Source organism: Manis javanica, chromosome 17 (genome assembly GCF_040802235.1).
Source record: "Manis javanica isolate MJ-LG chromosome 17, MJ_LKY, whole genome shotgun sequence".
Taxonomy (NCBI): Eukaryota; Metazoa; Chordata; class Mammalia; order Pholidota; family Manidae; genus Manis; species Manis javanica.
The window spans coordinates 52,322,365-52,343,402 of NC_133172.1; the positions used below are offsets into that span (position 1 = coordinate 52,322,365).

The following is a 21,038-nucleotide window of genomic DNA, read 5'->3' on the forward strand; positions in this document are numbered from 1 at the left end:
TTGAATCCTCAATGTGACGGTATTTGGAGACGGGACCTCTGGGAGTGATTAGGTTATGAGGGCAGAACCCTCATGAATGGGACTAGTGCCCTTATAAGAGAAACCCCAGAGAGATCCCTCATCCCATCTTCCTCATGAGGAAGCAGTGAGAGGACAGCATCTATGAAGCAGGAGGTGGGCTCTTACCAGACACTGAATCTGCCGGTGTCTTGAGCTTAGATGTCCCAGCCTCCTAAACTGTAAGAAATAAATGTTTGTGGTTGAAGCCACTCGGTCTGTGTTGTTTTTGTTATAGAAGTGCACACAGACTAAGACAGCATGAGTACTGGATCATGAAAGTTTTCCTTCAGAGCAATTTTTTCATTTCTTCTGCCAAGGAAAATATAACTTTCGTTTTGTCAGCTTCTGATCCTTTCGCCTATAACATAGTGTAAACTCAGATCCCACACTTGTACACAGGACTTTGGTGTCTCACAGGAGCTTCTTTCCCTATTCAGGGTGCCAGGCAGAGGACAAGCTTCATCACTGTTTCCCTAGACCAACAGATAGAATTTGTCTCGTTTCCTTTTGGGAAAGAGGTATCCTTTTCAAGGTCCTGGATTTATGTAAAGATCTAAGTTCAATTCCTCATTCCTAGATAGGAACAAAGCCATGTAACCTGTTTCTGTGAGGGTGTTAACAACTGAAGCCCCTCATCTATAAGGCCTATATGTACTTTACAAATCTCTGAGTTCCCTTCTTATTTCTAGCACCTGGCATTTTCCTTTCTTTCTTTTGGACTTGGATAAATATTTAAAATGTATATTTATCCTATTTTTAATAAGCTTTTCTTTGGTATTTGAAGTGGAAAGATGGACCGAGTTAGCTTACTCTGTCATGTTGTCTGCAGCTAACATAATTAACAATGTTCATATATTTCTCAAGGTAATATCCTTAGAGGGTCTGCATAGAATCACTCTGGCTGCTTATTGAAAATGTAGATTCTTTGGTTTCATCAATATTTTATTGAATCAAAATCTGTGGAGATGGTGCTAGAGAATATCTATTTTAAATGAAGACTAAAAAAGCAAGTGTATAGCAAAGTTGTAGGATACTAAAGAAATACGGAGGGAAATCATTGTATTTCTGTACAATGAACAATAGGAAATTGAAATTTTAAAAAGTAGTTTCACAATAGCATTAAGAAATGTGAAATAGTTAGAGATTAATTTGACAAAAGATGTGTAAGACCTGTATGCTGAAAACTACAAAACATTGCCAAGAGAAATTAAAGACCTAAATAAATGGAGAACTATACCTTGTTAATAAGTGGGTAAACTCATTACCATTAAGATGCCATTTCTCCCCCAAATTCATCCGTAGATTCATTGCAATCCAAATCAAAACCCTACTTGCTTTTTCTGTGGAAATTGGCAAGCTGATTTCTAAAATTCATATGGAAATACAAAGAACCTAGAATAGCTAAGACAATTTTGGAAAAGAAGAATAAAATTGGAAGACAACTACTACCTGATTTCGAGACAACTTTACAACTATAGTCATCAAAATAATCCAAGATAACCTCTGCATCTTAAAAACCTTAATCACACCTTTCGCCATATATGGTAATATTCATAGATTTAGGAAGTGGATATCTTGGGGTCATTTCTCAGCCTGCCACGTCAGACCCCATTGAATGCCGTTGTTTAGTTCTTTATACTATAGAGTCCATCTTCCCTTACAATTTTCAATCTTCTCGGTCACAAACCAAATAAACATTTATGTAAATTTATTCTGAGTTTTGTATTGTTTCCTTCATCATTTTGTACTTTCTGCCCCCAAAACACATTATTTTAATTACAATAGATTTATAATCGATTTTAATATATGAAAGGGCAAGTTCCCTCAACTTATTCTTCTTTAGGAATGTCTTGGTTATTATTGCCCCTTTGATTTTACATTTATAATCAACCCATCAAATTCTGCCCAATTCTACCTGCTGGCATTTTGTTCAGTAGAGCATTAAGATTATAGATATATATCAGTTGGAAAAAAAATTGATAACTTTATGATTTGAATCTTCTTTTCAAGAACATAGCCTTGTTCTTTTTTCTAGATCTTTGTTATCTTTCAATAATGTTTTGCAGTTTGCTTTTTGAAGGTTTTGAGTATATTTTGTTAGATTTATTTCTATGTACTTTATATTTTTATTGCTATTGTAAATAGAATCTTAATTTTTCTGATTGTTCCTGTGTATAGAAATGCTGTTGGCTTTTGTATATTGATTTGATAATCATCAATCGTACTCTGTCTCATTAATTTTAAAAAATTACTTCTTTAGGATTTCTCAGGTAGAGTCCTAAATGATGTGCATAATGGCAGTTTGTCCTTCCTATTTACACTTTTTTACCATTTTTCTTGTCTTTCTGCACAGAAATGGAGCTCAAGTATAATATTGGACATCTAGGATAGATTGAAAGCCAATAGTTACATTTTCTGATACTCAATTCATTGTAATCTATTGCATTCAGGGACTTCAAGGCTGTTAAAGGAGCTCTGTAGTACATCTCTCTGCTTCTTGTGTGAAATCAAGACACTGTAACCATAGAAGAGAAACTGCCTTATTTTAAAAAACGTTTTAATGTTTTGCTCTTCTAATATGGAATCCGTCCTTAGAGCTTTCTAGTTCCTTCAAGCTTGTCTCTCTTGCTGCTTTTTGCCAAGGCAAGAAAATTCCCTGCTTCCACATGTTGTGGAGAAGTAGCATTTGTAATGTAACCCTAAAATTCACACTAACTCTTGCAAATGCAAAGCTGGGTGTTACTTGCACTCCCATTCTATCCTGGGTGAGGGAAGTGGCTAGCTACAATTAAGACAAACTCCTTTGAAGTAATTAGTAATGTCCAATGAGACATTGGCTCACTGCTTTATTACAACACATCTCACTCTCTTTTATTAAGGAAGACAGTCAAGGAAACAGATGGAGAAAGCTTTAAGCCTGACAGCTATAAATAGGGTTGCTGTTTATTCCACACTATATTTGCAGTTCTCTTTCTTTGCCATTCTGAAAGTTGGATCTCTGTCAAAATGCTTTTTACTTGACCAAGGAGTACAGACCATTACCAATAGATTAGAATTCTAAAATAATGGAGTGGGCTCTCTCAAAGTTTTACTTATGTTCTAGAGTATTTTCAATACTAATGCCTGATACCTTGAGGGACCTCTTTTCCAGGGATCAAATTGATTGGGGGAATCCTTTGAATGAATCAGCTATCTGAAATATTTGCACAATTGCTCTTGATTCTTATAATCAAAGTAATACTTGCCTAATGACCATTGTGTTGCCAGGCACCACAGGGTACACAGAGACAAGCATTCCTGTCTTTAAAATGAGGAGAAAGCATTAAAGATGCAGAAGCTAAATAACAACAAAAGACAGTTGAACATAAAATGCTACAAGACATTATAACGATGATAATAAATTAGAAATACGACCTGGTTGTTCAATCTGTTTTCTGTAATGCTGAAAATTAAATCGAACAGTGCATCAAAAGTATTTTCAATGTTCAAAATGTCACACACAAAGAAAATATATTTTTTCCTAAAGAACTTGAACTTTAATTGGTGTAAATTTAAGGATAATCTATCAAACCATCAAAGATTTTTGAAAATGGCGATACCACCCCTACCAGGGAGTAGGTGGAGAGACAGAAAAACCCTTAAATGCTGTTGATGTTTGTCTGCAAATTAGTACAACCATTCTAGAGGGCAGGATGGCCGTAGCTGTCAAAATGTCAAATGTGTATTATTTGCTCTGGCTATTACTTCCAGTGATGGTGGGCTAGGTAATTTGGATCGACTCTCTCTCCAAAAACAACTGAAAAACAAGGTACAGTATTTTTTTAAGACTATTCTGAAGGTAAAAGGGAACTACAAGGACAATGGAAAATTAAGGGACCAGGATCCAGGTGAAAGAACCCAAGACAGTCAGTCTTCGGCAGCCACTTCATGCTCAGTGACACTGCCGTTTTGGTGGGTATTGCAGAGGCTGAAAAGTTAAGTAGAGTTAGGGACGAAAACACCAAAGCTCATGGGCAGCCCAAGGAGAAAGAGCCCTTGCAATCTCACAGGCTTTAGGATGGGGCCCGGTCAAGTGGGCACTGGAAACGGATCAGCCCTGACAATGACTGAAGCTCAGCTTTGAATCATTTTTTAATTATTGATTTGATTAAGACAGTTCTTATTCACTCAGTTTTTGAAAATATTTCATTCATTATCCAGTCAGAGGATAAGACTATAAGCTGACTTCTCGACTAAAACAGTTAAAGGCAAGAAACAATAGGATGATACCTTTCAGGTGAAGAAAATACAGGAAAATTGTTCATAACTGTGTTCAAGAATATTAATTACATTGTAATTTGTTGTAGTAAAAGGTTGGAAACCACTTGAATATCCAACAAAAGGGACTGGATAAGAATATTTACCTCATCTTTAGGTTATGATATATAATAATGTTCCAGATGTACTGTTAAGTGAAAAAAGCAGGTTACAAAATAGTATATAGCATATGCTCTCATTTACATGAACAGTATTTAAATATGATTAGGTAATGAAGGACAGGCACCCAAACACTAATAGTGGTTATCTTTGGGTGATGGAACTGTATGAGAATTTCTACTTTCTTTAGAATATTTTTTAAATGATTGTGTATTACCCAATGAAGTTATATCCATTTTTAAAAAGGATCAAAACCAGTCAATACTTGAAAGCTTATGTTCTCTACTTACCCTGGGTCCCTTGTGGATGTGTAATAGTGGATATTGTTTAGGGTATTCCATTACCTGCCCATTAAAGAAACTCTGCAAAGTAAGGGTAAGACTACTAGACTCAGACCCCTTAAACTGGATCTTCCTAAATTTAGGGACTCCTGATGAGAACAATGTTCCTAGAAGCCCCATGGTGACTTTCATCTTATGAGAAGTATCACTCAGTTGTCCCCCTTCTTTGATTTAAAGAAATTACTTTCCTTTGTAAGGAACTTAAGAGTACTGCTGTGATTGGGTTACATTTTTTTAATTGTTTTCTTTTCCTGCTAAAATACCAGCCTAAATTGCAATATAGGCTGTTCCCTAAAGATGAGAAACTAACAATATTCCTGTTTCCTAAAGATAAGCTAAATTTTCAGCACTGGCTCAACTGCAGTTCCCTGGGTCCAGTGCAGAGAGGTGGTGCAATAATCTTAATTGCTTACATTGGTAACAAGTTGTGGGTAGTTTGGGGTAATAAGACATCATTTCAGTTCATAAAGTCTGAATTGTTTTTCTAGGCCGAGAGCTCCGTCTGCCCCTCCGAATCAAAGGGGAAGGAATGGGACCAAAGATTCACTTCAATTTTGAATCGCTGGATATTGGAAAAATTTTCGTTGGTTCTGTACATTGTTACGAGGTAAGCACTGGAATTGTTCATTGAGACTCAAACAGTACTTGGCTTTATTGATTTGTTTTACTCTGTGTGTGCATGTGTCTTCATTGGTAGAAAATTTGTATGGTGGCACCCATTTGCTATTGCTCACACTTACTCAGACTCCGGGACCGTCTGACTCTTCCTCCACTCTCCCAGCTTTGAGGGTTTCCAACCTCGTCATCCCGCTCTAACTTCACTAAAAGCAACAAAGCTGTAATTTAACTGCTTTTATCCTCATCATCTTATAGATTGCAAAAGGGAAAATCATAAATAGATCTCCCCATCTGTTTAATGCTTGTTCTCTGACAACATAAATCTTGCAGATCAGAGAATAGAGAACCTTTTACATTTTCCAGAATGTCCTAATGAGGATAGCTGTTTTCACACTTCAGAATTTTGTCTGAATGCACTTGTTTCCAGTCCATGACTTAAAAACCAATCATCATAGATTCTTGAAGAAATTTCCCTGCTTTGTTTTTCCAGTTAAATAGGAAATGGTTCTTTAACAAGATGTACTCCTGGATTCTTCGGAATCAAAGTTATTCAGTGTCACTGCATCAGTGAATTTCTATCTAGGGCACTCTTTTTATACTATATCAAGCTATAACTATTGAAACTTCATTTTAGAAAAGATTCCCAAATTGTAAAGGTAATAATACCTTTACAGGTATTATTATCTATAAGTATATCTACAGGTATTATATCTATAAAGGTAATAATAAAAGCAGTTAAGTAATGAGTGAACAAATATGTGTCAATTTCCATGCTTTATTGTGTGTGGGTTTCTACTATGTGTGTGCAGTATCTAATCCTTGCAAAACTGTGAGGGTAGGTTTTATTGTACCTATTTTGCAAATGAAAACTCTGAGACATTAGTGCTTAATAATATCAATGACGTTGACCTTCAGGTGGATTGAGCATGATACTAGTACCTTTACATGCATTAGTTCATTTAGTCCTCACGAAAACCCTGCGGACTAGGTTCAGTGACTGTTCCCATCGTATATCTGAGGAACCTGAGAGAAGTCTCACCAGTTAACATAATGCTAGGTAGTGTAACTAACAAATACAAAAATACATCCTACCTCAGGCATGGTGGAGGTCAATCTTGTTGCTTCCCTGAAGTCCCAGACAAGTTGCTCATCAGCAGATGGTTCTCTCCCATCAGATACTCAGGAACCCAGATTCCTTCCATCTCATGGCTCTGCTGCCCCTACCACATGACCTGCAAGATGGCAGTCTCACCTGTGCCATGCTGGCAGAAGGGGAAAGAGCATGGAGAGATGCACAGGGAAGATTTTTTTAATAGTAGGTGGCACCAGAGATGGCACCTCTCACTTTCACTCCCATCTCATTAGATGTCTGTAACTGCAGGGTAGCAGAGAGGGTTTTCTATTCACTGAACCCATTTCCTATTCTTCTGTGTTTACAACTAGACCTCATTTCCCAGACCCCCTTGCAGTTACAGTCAAGGTCACACAGCTTATAAATGTTAGTGAGCACCAAGGGACTAGGGCCCCATAACCTGTGGGGAGAGAAGGCCCTTTGCTGGCCTTTCAATCCTTTGAGCTCTGACCGCTGAGAAATCCAGCTTCCAGCCAACTCAGCCCTAAGCCCAGCCTAACCTGGCGCGGGAGGCCAATGCCTGGTTGCTGTTGAGAGCTTCTTACCATGTCATTTGTCCCCACATTCACTAGAGTAACTATGGCCTAAATGGGATAATGTGAAAAGTAAATAGAGATGTTAATGTCATGGTGAAATGGAACAAACATAAGAGCGCCATTTCAATGAAGAAATCAGTCACATGACTTTCATAAAATGAAGAGACACAGCTACTATGTTGGATTTGTCTTATATTGCATTCTGAAAAAAGGAAAAACAGGGAGGAAGAAAAGGTACAATAGTTCCTAGTAAATTGATATTCTATCTGTAATTTATCTGGTGTGAATGTCCCTTACATCTTACAGACTGGGTCTTATGGATGCCACATCAGAAAAGAACCTTTAGTTCTGATACAGAATGGAGAGGGCTTCCCTTAGTGTAATGATAATTTCTTACAAATCTAACAGAAGTGTCCTTAAGGCCACCACTTCCCACGCTCCCAGATTTGAACAGTAAAGCAAACCGCAGCCAACTAAATAAGTGTTAAATGAGGTGCTGCATCAGATGGGACTAGTTTGAGAGTCTCGCATGGTAAAGTGCTTTGCATGGGAATATTTTGCATTCTCTGTGTATTTAATGCCAATGCCTCACTGCATCTCTCTTTCAGTTTATTACATTACCTAGTCAAGATGAATTTGAATAACCAGCTATTGCCCTTAGTCATTGTTGAGTTCAGCAGATACATAAGGAACAAACCATAATCCCAGGAGTATACACTGTCCCCAGTGCAACTAGAATAAAAACAAATGAGAGTGAAGTTCTATTACAAATTTTCTCCTCTCCAAGGACTTGGACTGCAAGGGTGAGGGTATTAGTGGAAAGCAAAAGGCTTCAGAATTGCCCCAAATGACTTGCTGGGTTCTGTGTACATAAATAGGTGCTCCTTTGTCAAGAGGATGAGAAGGACATGCATATTCTCGAAAATGGAAGAGCTCGCACCTTATAGAAAATCTGAGTAAAACATTACTGTTAATCAAAAAATAAAAAGGCAATCCATGTGTCTTCTCAGAGAGACAAACAAGGGTCCACTAAGTAACGCTAACAGCTTTCACTTATGTTCAAGTCGCCACTAGTACATGTCAGTCACTTCTTAAGCAGAGGTAAATCTTAACTCCATACCCACTCAGGTGTGAGTGGCAGCCACTGTTTAAGCACTGTTATAAGCACTCTTTGCCAGGCACTGTTCTAAGAGTTACATAAATTAATAAATTCATTCTTCATAGCAATCTGAGAAATTAGTAGTACTTACATTTTATAGTTAGGGAACCTTGGACACAGAGATGCTAAGCAGGTTTTCCGAGATCCCACAGTGAGGAAGTCGGTGGCAAAGCCGGGCTTTGAGCCCCAGGAGTGTGGCCTCTGAGCCTTTGGACCTGATCGCTTTCCTACAGGGAAATGAAGGGGGAAGCATGACTCCTGTGACCAGGGAACTTAGAGCAAAGGAGATGGGAAACAAATGTAAAAAGATGAATAAAATATCAAGTAGCAATTTGTTTGGTATCTCTTTCGGTGCCTGACCCATCTTCTCTTGGCAGGAGTGGTTGTCTTCCTCTGCAGGTGCCCCTGGCTTCATCCTGCGTGTGCTCTTGATTCCTCCTTCACTTCTCAGGAGGCAACCTGAGCCGGTGGACACGCCACTTCCACCCAGACTCCCTTCCCTCGGTTCCCTAGCCTCCTCCTCTCATTCCAATAGCAAACCTCTAGGACAGGCACTGAGTATGTTTTATCTCATTTAATACAAACATACTGGGTTTCCTCCGCCATACCACCGCTCAGCTTTGCCCCCCCATTCTCACTTTCCACCGCTAATCTTAAAACAAGAACCTAGAGTAGTCAACCATTATTTCCTTTGTACCTACTTCCTAAACATTTGTACCCTGGATTCTGCAATCATACTCCATTAGAGTTCTTCTCTTCTTCAAGGGCAGGGGTGACCTCTAATTAAAATTTTTTAAATTTGCAACATTTTCTCAGAACTTATTCTCCTTAACTTTCGTCCACATTTCCCTTCTAGAAATTCTCCTCCCTTGACATGGCCTACATACCTTTCTGAATGTTTCTTCATGATCTCCTGTGCTTTTTCCTCCAATGCCGTGAGAGTAGGTCAAGGGCAATTCCTACATAAAAAGAGAGAACATGCTGTTTACCCATTCAGGTGTAAGCATTAGCAAGGAATAAAGATTGTGTCTTGGAAACCCAGGAATGGAACTGTGTGGCTATCGCACAGGTTCACGGACAGGAAGGGTGGGAGGTGGGAGTGGGGGCAGTAGCCAGCCAGCTGTGGAGGACTCTGAATGCCAGGCATGAGTGTTGTACGTACACACTAGTGTGCATCAAATAATGGGCAATAATACGGTTCCATAACACTAGTATATAGGAATAAAACTTTTCTATAGTAAAACAGTTGTTTATATAAGTATCCCCAATTATTTGTCCAATAAGAGTTTGAAATGAAAATATCCTAATAGGATGAAATCTAATAGCACAACAAAGAGAATCCTTATTATCTGGAATTGGCAATGATGTCTCAGTCATGTTCTTCAAGCACCATTACGAACATAGGCTTAGGGAGTTCTTGCTCTTCTACTCTGATTTTCTTTTTATTTTTCTGTATGCCACTTAATCTCAACCTTCTCATGCATATTAGAGAAATACATATCTTCCCTCAGTTACTTGCTAGAAAGTATCAGAAAAAGATCCTTATGGCTCTTCTTCAGTAGCTGTGATTATGATCAGCCTTTATAGCATGAGTATAATACATATGACCAACCCCATTTTAAAAAAGAGACTAAAAGCAAAATTACTTTCTGGTTTGGGATTTCTATCTTCAAACATTCACGTCAGAAGACTATTCATTTCTCCCCTCGAGTTTTTCTTTGATTCTAATTCCTACGGCTGTTTCTGTGTTAGTACTAAACAATATAGCCACATGCTTGTGTGAAAGTAAGTCAGATGCCCCTTGTCTCCCTTGGCAATTTTACCTCTGTATTGGTACAGGCAATACTGTCCAACCAAGGCAGCATTGATGCCCTCTTCAACGTGAACCCTCCAACTTCGGCTTCGGGGGCCTGCTTCATTTTCAATCCCAAGGAAGGAATCATTGAACCAGGTGGAGTCCAGGCTGTCCAGATCTCCTTCAGTTCTGCCATCCTGGGGCACTTCGAACAAGAGTTCCTCGTCAGTGTCAATGGGTCACCTGAGCCTGTGAAGTTGACCGTCAGGTAAGACACATCTCTAACTAAGGTGGAAACTAAGTGAAGATTTTCCCTACTGCTCTCTTAACTTCAAAACTAGGTCATGTGCTGGCTCATAACTGTCTTTGTGGATATGAACACATCAACAGAATGGGGCGATTAAATTCCCACTAGTGTTTCCCTACTGAACATGTGTAACTTGTAATATGGATACAGATGCTATTTTAGGATCTAGTTTTTCTGTAAGCTATAACCTTATAAAATAAGGATTTAAACATTAAACTAGCTTCTAGTTATTCTCTCTCTTTTAGGATGTTTGGGGAAAATAACCTATTATATTAACACCTGGATAGAATAATCTTCTTGACTAAGTTTTAGCTATTATCAGAATTTTTCTCCAAACCATCATCTTTCATTTTTATTTCAAGGAAATTCTTTAAATGCACTTACCTATAATGCCTCCAGGTATTGTAAAAAGAGTCTACTTATAGTGTCAGTCAGCCAAGGCTAGACAGCTGCAGCTTTTGTGCTAGAATTCTTTTGATGGCTCCTCCAGCTGCTTGTGATAATTGAAAGTCATTAATAGCAGAGTTCTCTTCAGGTATTAAAAGACGTTCTCTGTGACCAGCCCATTGGGCAGATCTGTAACTTTGGTTCCTGATGCTTAGAAAGATGGTGTCTTCAGAACACACTACAGATTCTATTTGGATTCCCACAGCAACAGGTTGTTAATTACCATGGCTGTCTCTCTCTTATTATGATTATACTAGCAGGACCTCCTTCCATCTACAGCTGAGGTCTCCCTCACGGTCTTGGGATAACGTAGAAAAGAGATAGACATATATGGCCTGAAGGATCCTAGGAAAATTTATTGATCTCATGATATGATCTACTGGAGATTCAGAATCTCAAGATCAACTCAGAGATGATGACCATTTTTTTTTCAATTCTTCCGCCTACATATCCCCCTTATGGGTGAACCGTGTCCTCCAAAAATCCATATCTTATAATCCTAACATTCAGTACCTAAGAAGGTGACTGCACCTTGAGATTGGACTTTTAAAGAACTAATTAAGGTAAATGAGCTCATGTGGGTAGGCCCTAATCTAATATGATTGGTATCCTTATAAGAAAAGGACTTAGGACATACACATAGGTAGGAAAAGAGCCTGTGAAGACATAGAAGATGACCATCTACAAGCTGAGGAGGGAGGCACTCAGAAGAAACCAATCCTGCTGATACATGGATCTTGGACTTCCAGCCTACAGAACTGTGAGAAAGTGAATTTCTATTGTTTAAGCCACACAGTCTGTGGTACTTTGATATGGCAGCCTTGGCCACCTCATCCAGACCCTAGCTAGTAAGGAGAGTGAATGCATGTGCCTTGGGGGATCTGTGGCATGGCTAACACAGACTGCCATAATCATAAACTTTTTCTTTTTCTTTTTTTTTGAGAGGGCATCTCTCATATTTATTGATCAAATGGTTGTTAACAGTTAACAACAATAAAATTCTGTAGAGGGGACTCAATGCACAATCACTAATCCACCCCAAGCCTAATTCTCATCAGTCTCCGATCTTCTGAAGCACAATGAACAAGTTCTTACATGGTGAACAAATTCTTACATAGTGAATAAGTTCTTACATGGTGAACAGTACAAGGGCAGTCATCACAGAAACTTTTGGTTTTGATCACACATTATGAACTATAAACAATCAGGTCAGATATGAATATTCGTTTGATTTTTATACTTGATTTATATGTGAATCCCACATTTCTCCCTTATTATTATTATTATTATTTTTTAATAAAATGCTGAAGTGGTAGGTAGATGCAAGATAAAGGTAGAAAACATAGTTTAGTGCTGTAAGAAAGCAAATGTAGATGATCAGGTGTGTGCCTATAGGCTAAGTATTAGTCCAAGCTAGACAAGGGCAACGAAACATCCACGGATGCAGAAGATTTCTCTCAAAACACGGGGGGTGAGATTCTAAGCCTCACCTCGCAAACTTTTTCTTTTTTAAGTCTCAATATTTATCTTGAAGCATTTACAAGGTATTTATATTCTCTTTCACAATACATATGTGTTTGCAATAATAGAAAAAAATTGCGGTTCCTTTCCAAATATTTGATTAACATTGACTCTTCAAGAAGATGTACCATGCTTATTCTGGCCCATGATTGGCATCTTTCAGGGATGTGCAGAATATGAGAAGGACAGGAGTACTTTTTCACATTATATGAACTTTGCCTCACTTCCTGCCTCCATAACAACTCACATCTCAGACAAGCAGTGGAGGTGGTTATCTGAAGAAGCAGGAAGAACAAACCTGTAAATGCAATCTTTGTATTTCATTCAGAGCTCATCCAGCCCCTTGAAGGCCCTTGACAAGCTCCAAAAGATCAGCTTTTCAAAGCCCATTTGAATCCCACAAATGCAAGGGGTCTTAACATACAAAAACCAATCAATGTTATCAAATGTATTAACAGAATAAAGGACCCCAAATACGTGGGCACCTCAATAAACATAGAAAAAGTGTTCACCAAATTTAAACACCCTATGACATAAAGCAAAAACAAAACAAAAAACCTCAACAAACTATGTATAGAAAGGAACTCCCTCAACGTAATAAAGGGTGTTTATGAAAAACCCACATCTAATATACTTCATGGTGAAAGACAGGCTGTTTACCCACTGATATCAGGAACAAGACAAGGATTGCTCTTGCCACTTGGATGTTGTTCTAGAGTTTCTATCCAAGGCAATTAGGCAAGAAAAAGAGATAAAAGGCACTTGGATTGGAAAGAAAGAAGTAAAATGCTCTCTCTTTGCAGATGATGGGATTTTGTATGTAGAAAGTCCTAAGGAATCAAGAAAAAAAATCTATAGAGCTAATAAACTAGTTCAGAAAAGTAGCAAGATATAGGATTAATATGTAAAATCATTGTGTTTCTAGACCAGAGCATGAAAATTTGAAAGTGAAATTAAGAAAACAATTCAACTTATAATAGGTTAAAAAAGGATAATATACTTGGGAATAAAGTTAACAAAAAAGTGCAAGACTTGTACATTGAAAACTACAAAATATCATTGAAAGAAATTTAAAAGAAGACCTACATAAATGAAAGGCATCTGTGTTCATGAATTGGAAAACTTAATATTAACTAAGATGGAACAATTGCCAAAATGATTAACATCATCCCTATCAAACATGATTCAAGATGATCCCTACTAAAATTCAATCTTCCCTTTTTGCAGTAATTGGCAAGCTGACCCTAAAATTCTTATGGAAATGAAAGGAACCCAGAATAGCCAAAACAATTTTGAAAAATAAGAACAAAGTTGAAGGACTAACACTTCCCATTTCAAAGCTTTCTACATGGATACAATTATTAGAACTCTGTGTACTGGCATAAAGACAGACATATAAATCAATCGCATAGAACTGAGAGTCCAAAAGAAAATTCTTACATTTATGGTCGATTTATTTTTATCAAGGGTATTAAGACATTTCAATGGAAGAAACTGATAGTCTCTTCAGCAAATGATGCTGAAGCAACTGGATATTCATGTGCAAAAGAATGAAGTTGGACCCCTACCTCATACCATATACAAAAGCAACATAAAATTGATCAAAGACCCAAATGTAATAACTAAAACTATAAACTGTTAGAAGGAAATATAGGTATAAATGTGCATGACCTTGTATTGGCATAGGTTTATTAAATATGACACCTAAATACAAGCAAAGAAAAAATAAATAAGACTTCATCAAAATGTAAAAAAAATTATGCTTCAAAGGGCACTATGAAGAAAGTGAAAAGACAGCCTGCAGAATGTGAGGAAGTATTTGCAAAGCATATAATTAAAAAGGGACTTTTTTCTAAGACATATAAAGAACACTTATAACTCAATAATAAAAAGACAAATAACCTGATTTTAAAAATTGACAAATCATCTGGACAAACATTTCTCCAAAGAGGATAATACAAATGGCCAATAACACATGAAAAGACTCTCAATATCATTAATAATCAGATGCAATTCAAAATCACAGTGAAATACTATTTCACACGCCCATGTGGATGGCTATAATTTTTTAAATGGAAAATAACAAGCATTATTGAGAATGTAGAGAAATACTGACTTTTCTTATACCTTTGCCAGGAACATTTTCTTGGGCCTTGTGGCCCAGGAAATCTCTGTAAAGTTAGTATTATGGGTTCTGGGATTTTGTTTCTTATTCTTTCATTGTTAGGTTCTCTTCTTTCCTCAGTACCACATTATTAGGGCTACTATGCCTTGAAAGATCAGAACAGTTATCGTACTTTGGCTGTTTCTGTTTACCCCTCCAACTATGTGATACAGTATTTTATGAGGTCAGATAAGCAACACTATAAATTCATGTGATTTTAAAAATTACCCATGAGCATTTTTGTTTCCTCCTATGTTTACATTTATAATTTTATAAAGTTTTTACTGTAGCATAGATATATTTTGTATTCAACTTGTCTTACTTAACATATCATAATTCACTCCATCTCTTAGACTTAAAATTATAATTTTAACAGTCCACTGTGTTGATGGAAGGCACAATCTTGGCCAAGATCATCCTAATATTCAGAATCCCCGTTAAAATGAACGTGATTATATCTAAGTCCAAACGGTATTTCAACAATTTTCTTAGTTATATGAGCCTCCAAACAAATGGGATTTAACTGTTTCTTTCTACTTCTGTGCTGATTAAATGAGTGCTTTGTGCAGTTTTGTGAGCTGCTTTCTTTCTTTAGTCTTTTGTGCATTTCAGACATTTTTTTCTCTATTTGTTCTTTTACGAGTAGCTAACCTATAGGCTTATTTGACTTCATCCCAACTGGATCTTAGCTCTTTGCTGAGCACCAGCCACTCCTTCTGAGACCTCTTTGGCTCCTTAGCATGAAACAGGACAGATGGTCCTGAGAAAGGCTTTTAGAATTGAAACCTGCTGCCCTGAGTCTTTGCTGTGACGGCTTCCCCAGGCTTGCGACACCTCTCACTGCACTGTGGGCACGTCTGTTGCAGGGGCGTCAGTGCACTCAGCAAGGTGTGACACACCCCTGCCACCAGCATCTAGAGCTGGGGGAATTTGGAGATTCATACTGACTGTGTTTTCTGGTATCTGTGTGTCTATAACTCTTAGAAGCTTGGCAATTATTTCAGTTTTAAGTTTGGTCTAGAGATTTTAGGAACATGAATCAGGGAGAAAAACAAGAATAAACAGTTATGGGATACATTACTTTTCTATTGCTGCTGTGACAGTAGCTTAAAACAATACAAATGTACTATTTTACAGTTCCATAGATCTGAAGTCCAACACGGGTCTTGTTGGTCTAAAATCAAGGTGTTGGCTGGGCTGTGTTTCTTTCTGGAGGCTCCAGGGGAGAATTATTTCCTAACCATTTGCAGCTTCTTGAAGCCTCCCACAGTCTTTTTCTCATGGTCCCCTCCTCTGTCTCCAAAGCCAGCAACAGCGGGTTCAGGGCTTCTCACATGGATCACCCAACCTCCTGTTCTGCCTCCCTCTTATTTTTAAAGACCCTAGTGATTATGTTGGGCCCACCCAGATAATCTAGGATAATCTCCCTATTTTAAGATGAGCTACTTAACAACCTTAATTCCTTCTGCTAACGTTCCCTTTACCATGTAACCTGATAATCACAGATTCTGAGGAGTAGCGCACAGTCATCTTTGGGGACCATTATGCTATCTGTTGTACCTGAAGTCAGCTAGAAGCTCCAGAATCTATTATTTTAAGCTAGAACATCACTCCAAGATCATGAGGACTTGCACTGAGACAGAAATAGATCAACAGGTAGAGAAGGTCTCCTGTTGCAGTCCTTACTTTTGTACATGAGGAAAAGAAACTAAGGCCTATAGAGGTAAAGGAGCCAAAAATCAAACTAGCTGGTGGTAGGAACTGGATTTAAAAAGTTTTATAAATATGTGGGACAATGCTGCTATCATTGATAGCCTTTGATGTTTATTGTTTGATTAGACTTACAATTTTTTTTTCTTGCCTGAGTTAATAACTTTTCATGATATGTGTCTCATCCATGTTAATGTTTGGTGGTGTGTCAGCTCTGCCTCATTCATTGGTGCAAATATGGCTCTAAATTAACCACAGCATCATTTGCTAAACCCAATGGCTTAAGTCTTGAAAAAGAATTTTAAGAGCCACCATGCAGACCATCATCTCCTATCTTTAAGTCCCGGGTTCTGTAATTGATCTAATGCCAAATTATGGTTGTCAGTGTTTACCCTCTGCCCAGTTCCTGACTGTCACCTGAATTCACTGGATGCTCTTGCCACTCTCCTAACTTACATTCCCACTTCCAGAGGCTGTGTCATTGGACCTACTTTCCATTTTAATGTTCCTGCTCTACACTTTGGTGATATTTCCTTTGGTGAGTATTTTTCCATTTTAAACTAGAAATTGAGTAGAATTACTTTTCTCTCTACATGGGAGGAAGAATGTTTACAAAGAACCTAATTTAAATCATATTTGATTGATTGATTTGATTTGATTTAAAACGAATTTCTAAGAGTGGTTCTTTTTAGGAGGTGATAATAAAAAGTTTGCAAAACCCTGGATTAAATCCGTATCCCACAGTCCTTCCCGTTTTGCTCTGTTGCGTCCCCTTTCACCTTGAAGTTCTCTCGTTTCAAGTAGGCCGATCTACTCGGGGAAAAATAGTTCTTTGGGAGACCCAACTTCATAATGCCTTTATCAACTGCTTTAACATTTGGGGGATATGATAGCTTTATTTATCCAGGACACATTTATTTATACATCATGTTATATTGTGATGGATAAATCTACATTTTATTGGATAAGGTACATCCTATAGGAGACTAATAAATGAAATTGAATATCTACTTGTTTCTATAGAATATGAAAAAGGCTAGAGAGATTTTTATAAATGTATAGGGCATGTTTGAGTGACAGACTATTTTGAAGGAGAATAGAAGTTATCTGCAGCTTGAAAGTCATCTAGTGGCCAGTGAAGAGAGGCATACTCTCTCAAGGGTACCGGTGACCACTGCCCAAGAACAGGTGAATTCATACACCCAGAGACCTATGAGGTCATCCTCCAAACAGCTCAAGCCAATCCACAGAGCAGGCTGGGCAACTGGTTCCTGATAGCAGCCTACCCTTCCATGGGCATTTAAACATGAAGCCCAGCAAAAGGCCGTTTGGAAGGTGTGCCCTGTATCATGTTGCCTGGAGGGAGAAAGCAGAGTCCAAATAAACACCTCAAATCCATTACTCCAAGAAATCTCACACTGATTCATTGTCCAGAATCTGCCCTATTGCTCAGCTCTGCAGTGTTAATGTAAATGCTGTACCAATAGAAAGCTAATTATTGAGTCCCCAAGATATGTGAAATACTTTTATCTAGAATCCAAACATTTAAAAACATCAGGATCCCTAACTGCACATTTAAGTGGATATGGCAAATAGAAAGTGTACAATTATGTACGTGCTCCCAAGATGTACATACATTCCCAAGATGTTATTGATATACTCAAATGCTGCATTTGATATTGGCAAGCTCTGGGTCACACAATGGGTAAAACCAGAAGGCTAGGTAGCTATTTCCATGAGCAGTTTTCAATTTGTTACTTTCCTATCCATAAGGATAAGGAATGACCTCATTGGGTAATTTATTCAGAGTTTCCTTGAGCTATAGAGATAATAATCAATATCTGTCCCTAATAGTTGGCCCAACTAGAAGTTTTGGCCAACTAGCTTAAGTGAAAATTAGAAACAATTTTTCTTTTGTTGTGTAATATCTTAGTGAACCAGTTGTTGATACAGCAGCTAGACAAGAGGCTGGAAGACACCAGAGTCACGACCCAAGATTCCCCAAGCCTAAAATATGAAAACTAATCCCCTCCCAAGTCCACCTTCAAAACCCAAGTTACCATTTCTTTTAGTTTGGATTTAGATTCCTTAATCTTCTCCTTAATGGGGCAGGAAATGTTACCAAAAACATACTTTTTTGCTCGCTGACAGGGAATCAAGGGTTTATTGGGTTTCAAAACCATTTGGGTCAGTTAATCCAAGCTACTTCTGGATTCTGCACTTTAATGGATGAAGTTAGGGACAGTTTTGTATGATAATCTTTCAAAATTATTTTGTGATGATATGTTTAAATACAAAAGTGGGGGGTAGAGTCTTCATGACTCTGAAACAATCATTATTTCTCCAGGTAGACTGGCCTCCCATTCCAAAGAAACATGGTTCATTGGAGAGTTATTTATTGGAAATGTTCTTCCTATTTTCCTACATGAGCAAGTAGGGCTTTGATGAGGCAGATGAAAGTAAATATGTTATTGGCTCAGGAATGAAAGACCAGCAGGGGTGCATATAGTTCCAGATGTAAAAGAGAAATTAACTGTTATAAGAGCAAGCCAGGAATTGAAAGAATTTTTTAGTGTTTTTAGGATGACAGGTGTTTTGTATGGAGTTAAGCAAGGTATGCAGAGACGGTTGTAGGGCTGGGGAGTACATTAGGCTAAGTAAAGTCAGTAATATTGTCCCTTTATTGGCACTAAGGCCTATCCCTGAGGACATGTCTGTTATAGGTTAGATTATTAATCTTTCTACTTCATGTAAAGTCTGCTTCTTTTGAGGAACTTGGAATAGCAATCTATTTCTGAAAGTCATTCATTTCTGGAAGCATTTTAGCAAAATTCCATCTAAGACCTCCAGTAAGAATAGTTTCCAACATGTTTTCAGTCAATATTTCAGTTTCTTTGGGCATCTTTTTACCCGAAGGTCTACCTCATAATTAACAGCAGGGATGGTGAAGGCTCTAAAGAAGACTGTTGGTGTATTTTTCAGAGTACTAATTGTTGAGGTTGAAATTGAAGGCAGAGCTGCTGAGGGTGAGTTTTTAGGGTAGGCTTCTTGACCTTATAGATGAGTTGGTTCTTGACAATATTTACTCATGTCTGCATGAAGCAGGCTTTATTCAGATTGATAAGAGACTTGTAGTCACACAGATCTTCTAGTTATTGTTTCCTAAGGTGAAGAGTCTGAGTTCCAGGTGGAGCTAACCTGGTGATGGACGTTGGACCTAGGGGTAAAACTCTTCACCAGGAAACTCCAAAGAGCCTCAGAGAGCTTGGCCAGTTTAAGATCGGTAATACTATTTTTACGCTCTACATTTCCAAAGGACTGTGGATTGTGAAATTTTTGGTCAAATGGTTAATAAGTTATAAGATTCTTTCTAACTCTTCAATGTAAGGCTGGTATTTCCCAAGAAGGAAAGTTATAATGTATAATTTCTTAGTCACATTTATGGCAGTGCCTTTCTGTATAAGAATTCAAATCCATCTAAGGAATTTATGGACAATTACAAGTGCATATTCTTGACTGGGTGGTTTGGGCACAGCCCACTTGTATTTGAAAGGTATGCTGGCATATAATTCAGATCCATGTCCCACTGCACAGTTTTCCTGGAATATGAGAGCAGGTTGTAAGGCAGGAGCCAGCCACTCCCCTAGCTACAGAGGAGAAATTTTCTCATCAACTCTTATTCAGAGATTATCTTGTTTCTTCTATAATGGGGTCTGTGTTATAAAATTTTTGTCGAAGCTCAGCTCAGACTTGGGGCACACTGTAGTTGGTATGCCAGAGACCACTGAAGTGGGTAGAGGATCCCAATTTTATGTACTGTTTGATTTCTAAGTCTGAGGCTGAATTTTTTGTGTCCAACGTAGATTGTGCAGATATATTTATTGATGCCCCCATTCTGAATTATTTCCATAGACAACTATAAAAATGCCACCTCCTTTGCACATTTCCCTTTGCTTTGTGGAGATTTTTAAACTTACTAGAAAAATTAGGAATCCATTGTCTAAAATATCCCATAAATCCCTAAAAGTATATCAGTTGTAATTTAATTTTTGGTCTTGGATATTGCTGGATCAATTTAATACTCCCATCTTCTTAGGGGCTTCCTAGGTTAGAAAATACACATATTGAATGAGAATCATATTTCTTGAGAATATTGTCTTCTAAATCATTATTTAAGTACTGGAAGAGATATGAAGGTGCCTCTGTGCTTTCAAGGCGTTCTGGCCAACCACATTGTTAATTATTCCGGGAAAAGGCACATAAATGTTGAGTTTTCATGTACTAGTTGCTAAAGAAGGGAGAACAGAAGTCTTCACTATAAAGGATTTGCATTCAGTTGAAACTATAGATAAAATAGTATTAGGATTTGGTACAATCAGAAACCTTGGAATAACATTTGTATTAATGACCTTTTAGTCTTTAGTATAATAATATCCCTTTCCTTTAGGCTTCTTGACAAGCAGTATATGGGGCATTACAGGTAGTTGGTTGTACAAGGAATTGTTCTATTTAGGAAGCTGTAATTGGCTTTGTTCTCAGTCTTCTAGCTTCAGGGAAGTAGTCTGAGCAATGATTTGGAAGGGTCCACTTCCATAATGCACCCTGCACTTAAGAGTGTTTATCCCATAAATGGGCAGGTCAAATAAGGTTAAGGGATATACAGTTTCAAGAATTATTGTATGGGAAGTTCAGAGAAGTCAAATGTAGCAATGGATTTTGTCAAATATACATGATTTTGAAGCTGACTTTCTAGCAGTTCTTATGGAATTTCCAAGAATCATCCTTCAGGTGCACTTAACAGACAATTCTTTTCCCATAAAAGATCTCTTCCA

At 37.8% G+C, this 21,038-nt stretch overlaps 1 protein-coding gene across 1 annotated transcript in view; it reads left to right on the top strand.

Annotated features, from left to right (window-relative positions):
• HYDIN (HYDIN axonemal central pair apparatus protein) overlaps positions 1-21,038 on the top strand; it is a 361,576-nt gene that overhangs the window by 148,485 nt on the left and 192,053 nt on the right. The window contains exons 13-15 of the mRNA XM_073225416.1: positions 5,306-5,424; positions 10,102-10,325; positions 16,677-16,744. Coding sequence (XP_073081517.1) covers positions 5,306-5,424; positions 10,102-10,325; positions 16,677-16,744 — 411 coding nt within the window. The remainder of the gene's footprint in view (positions 1-5,305; positions 5,425-10,101; positions 10,326-16,676; positions 16,745-21,038) is intronic.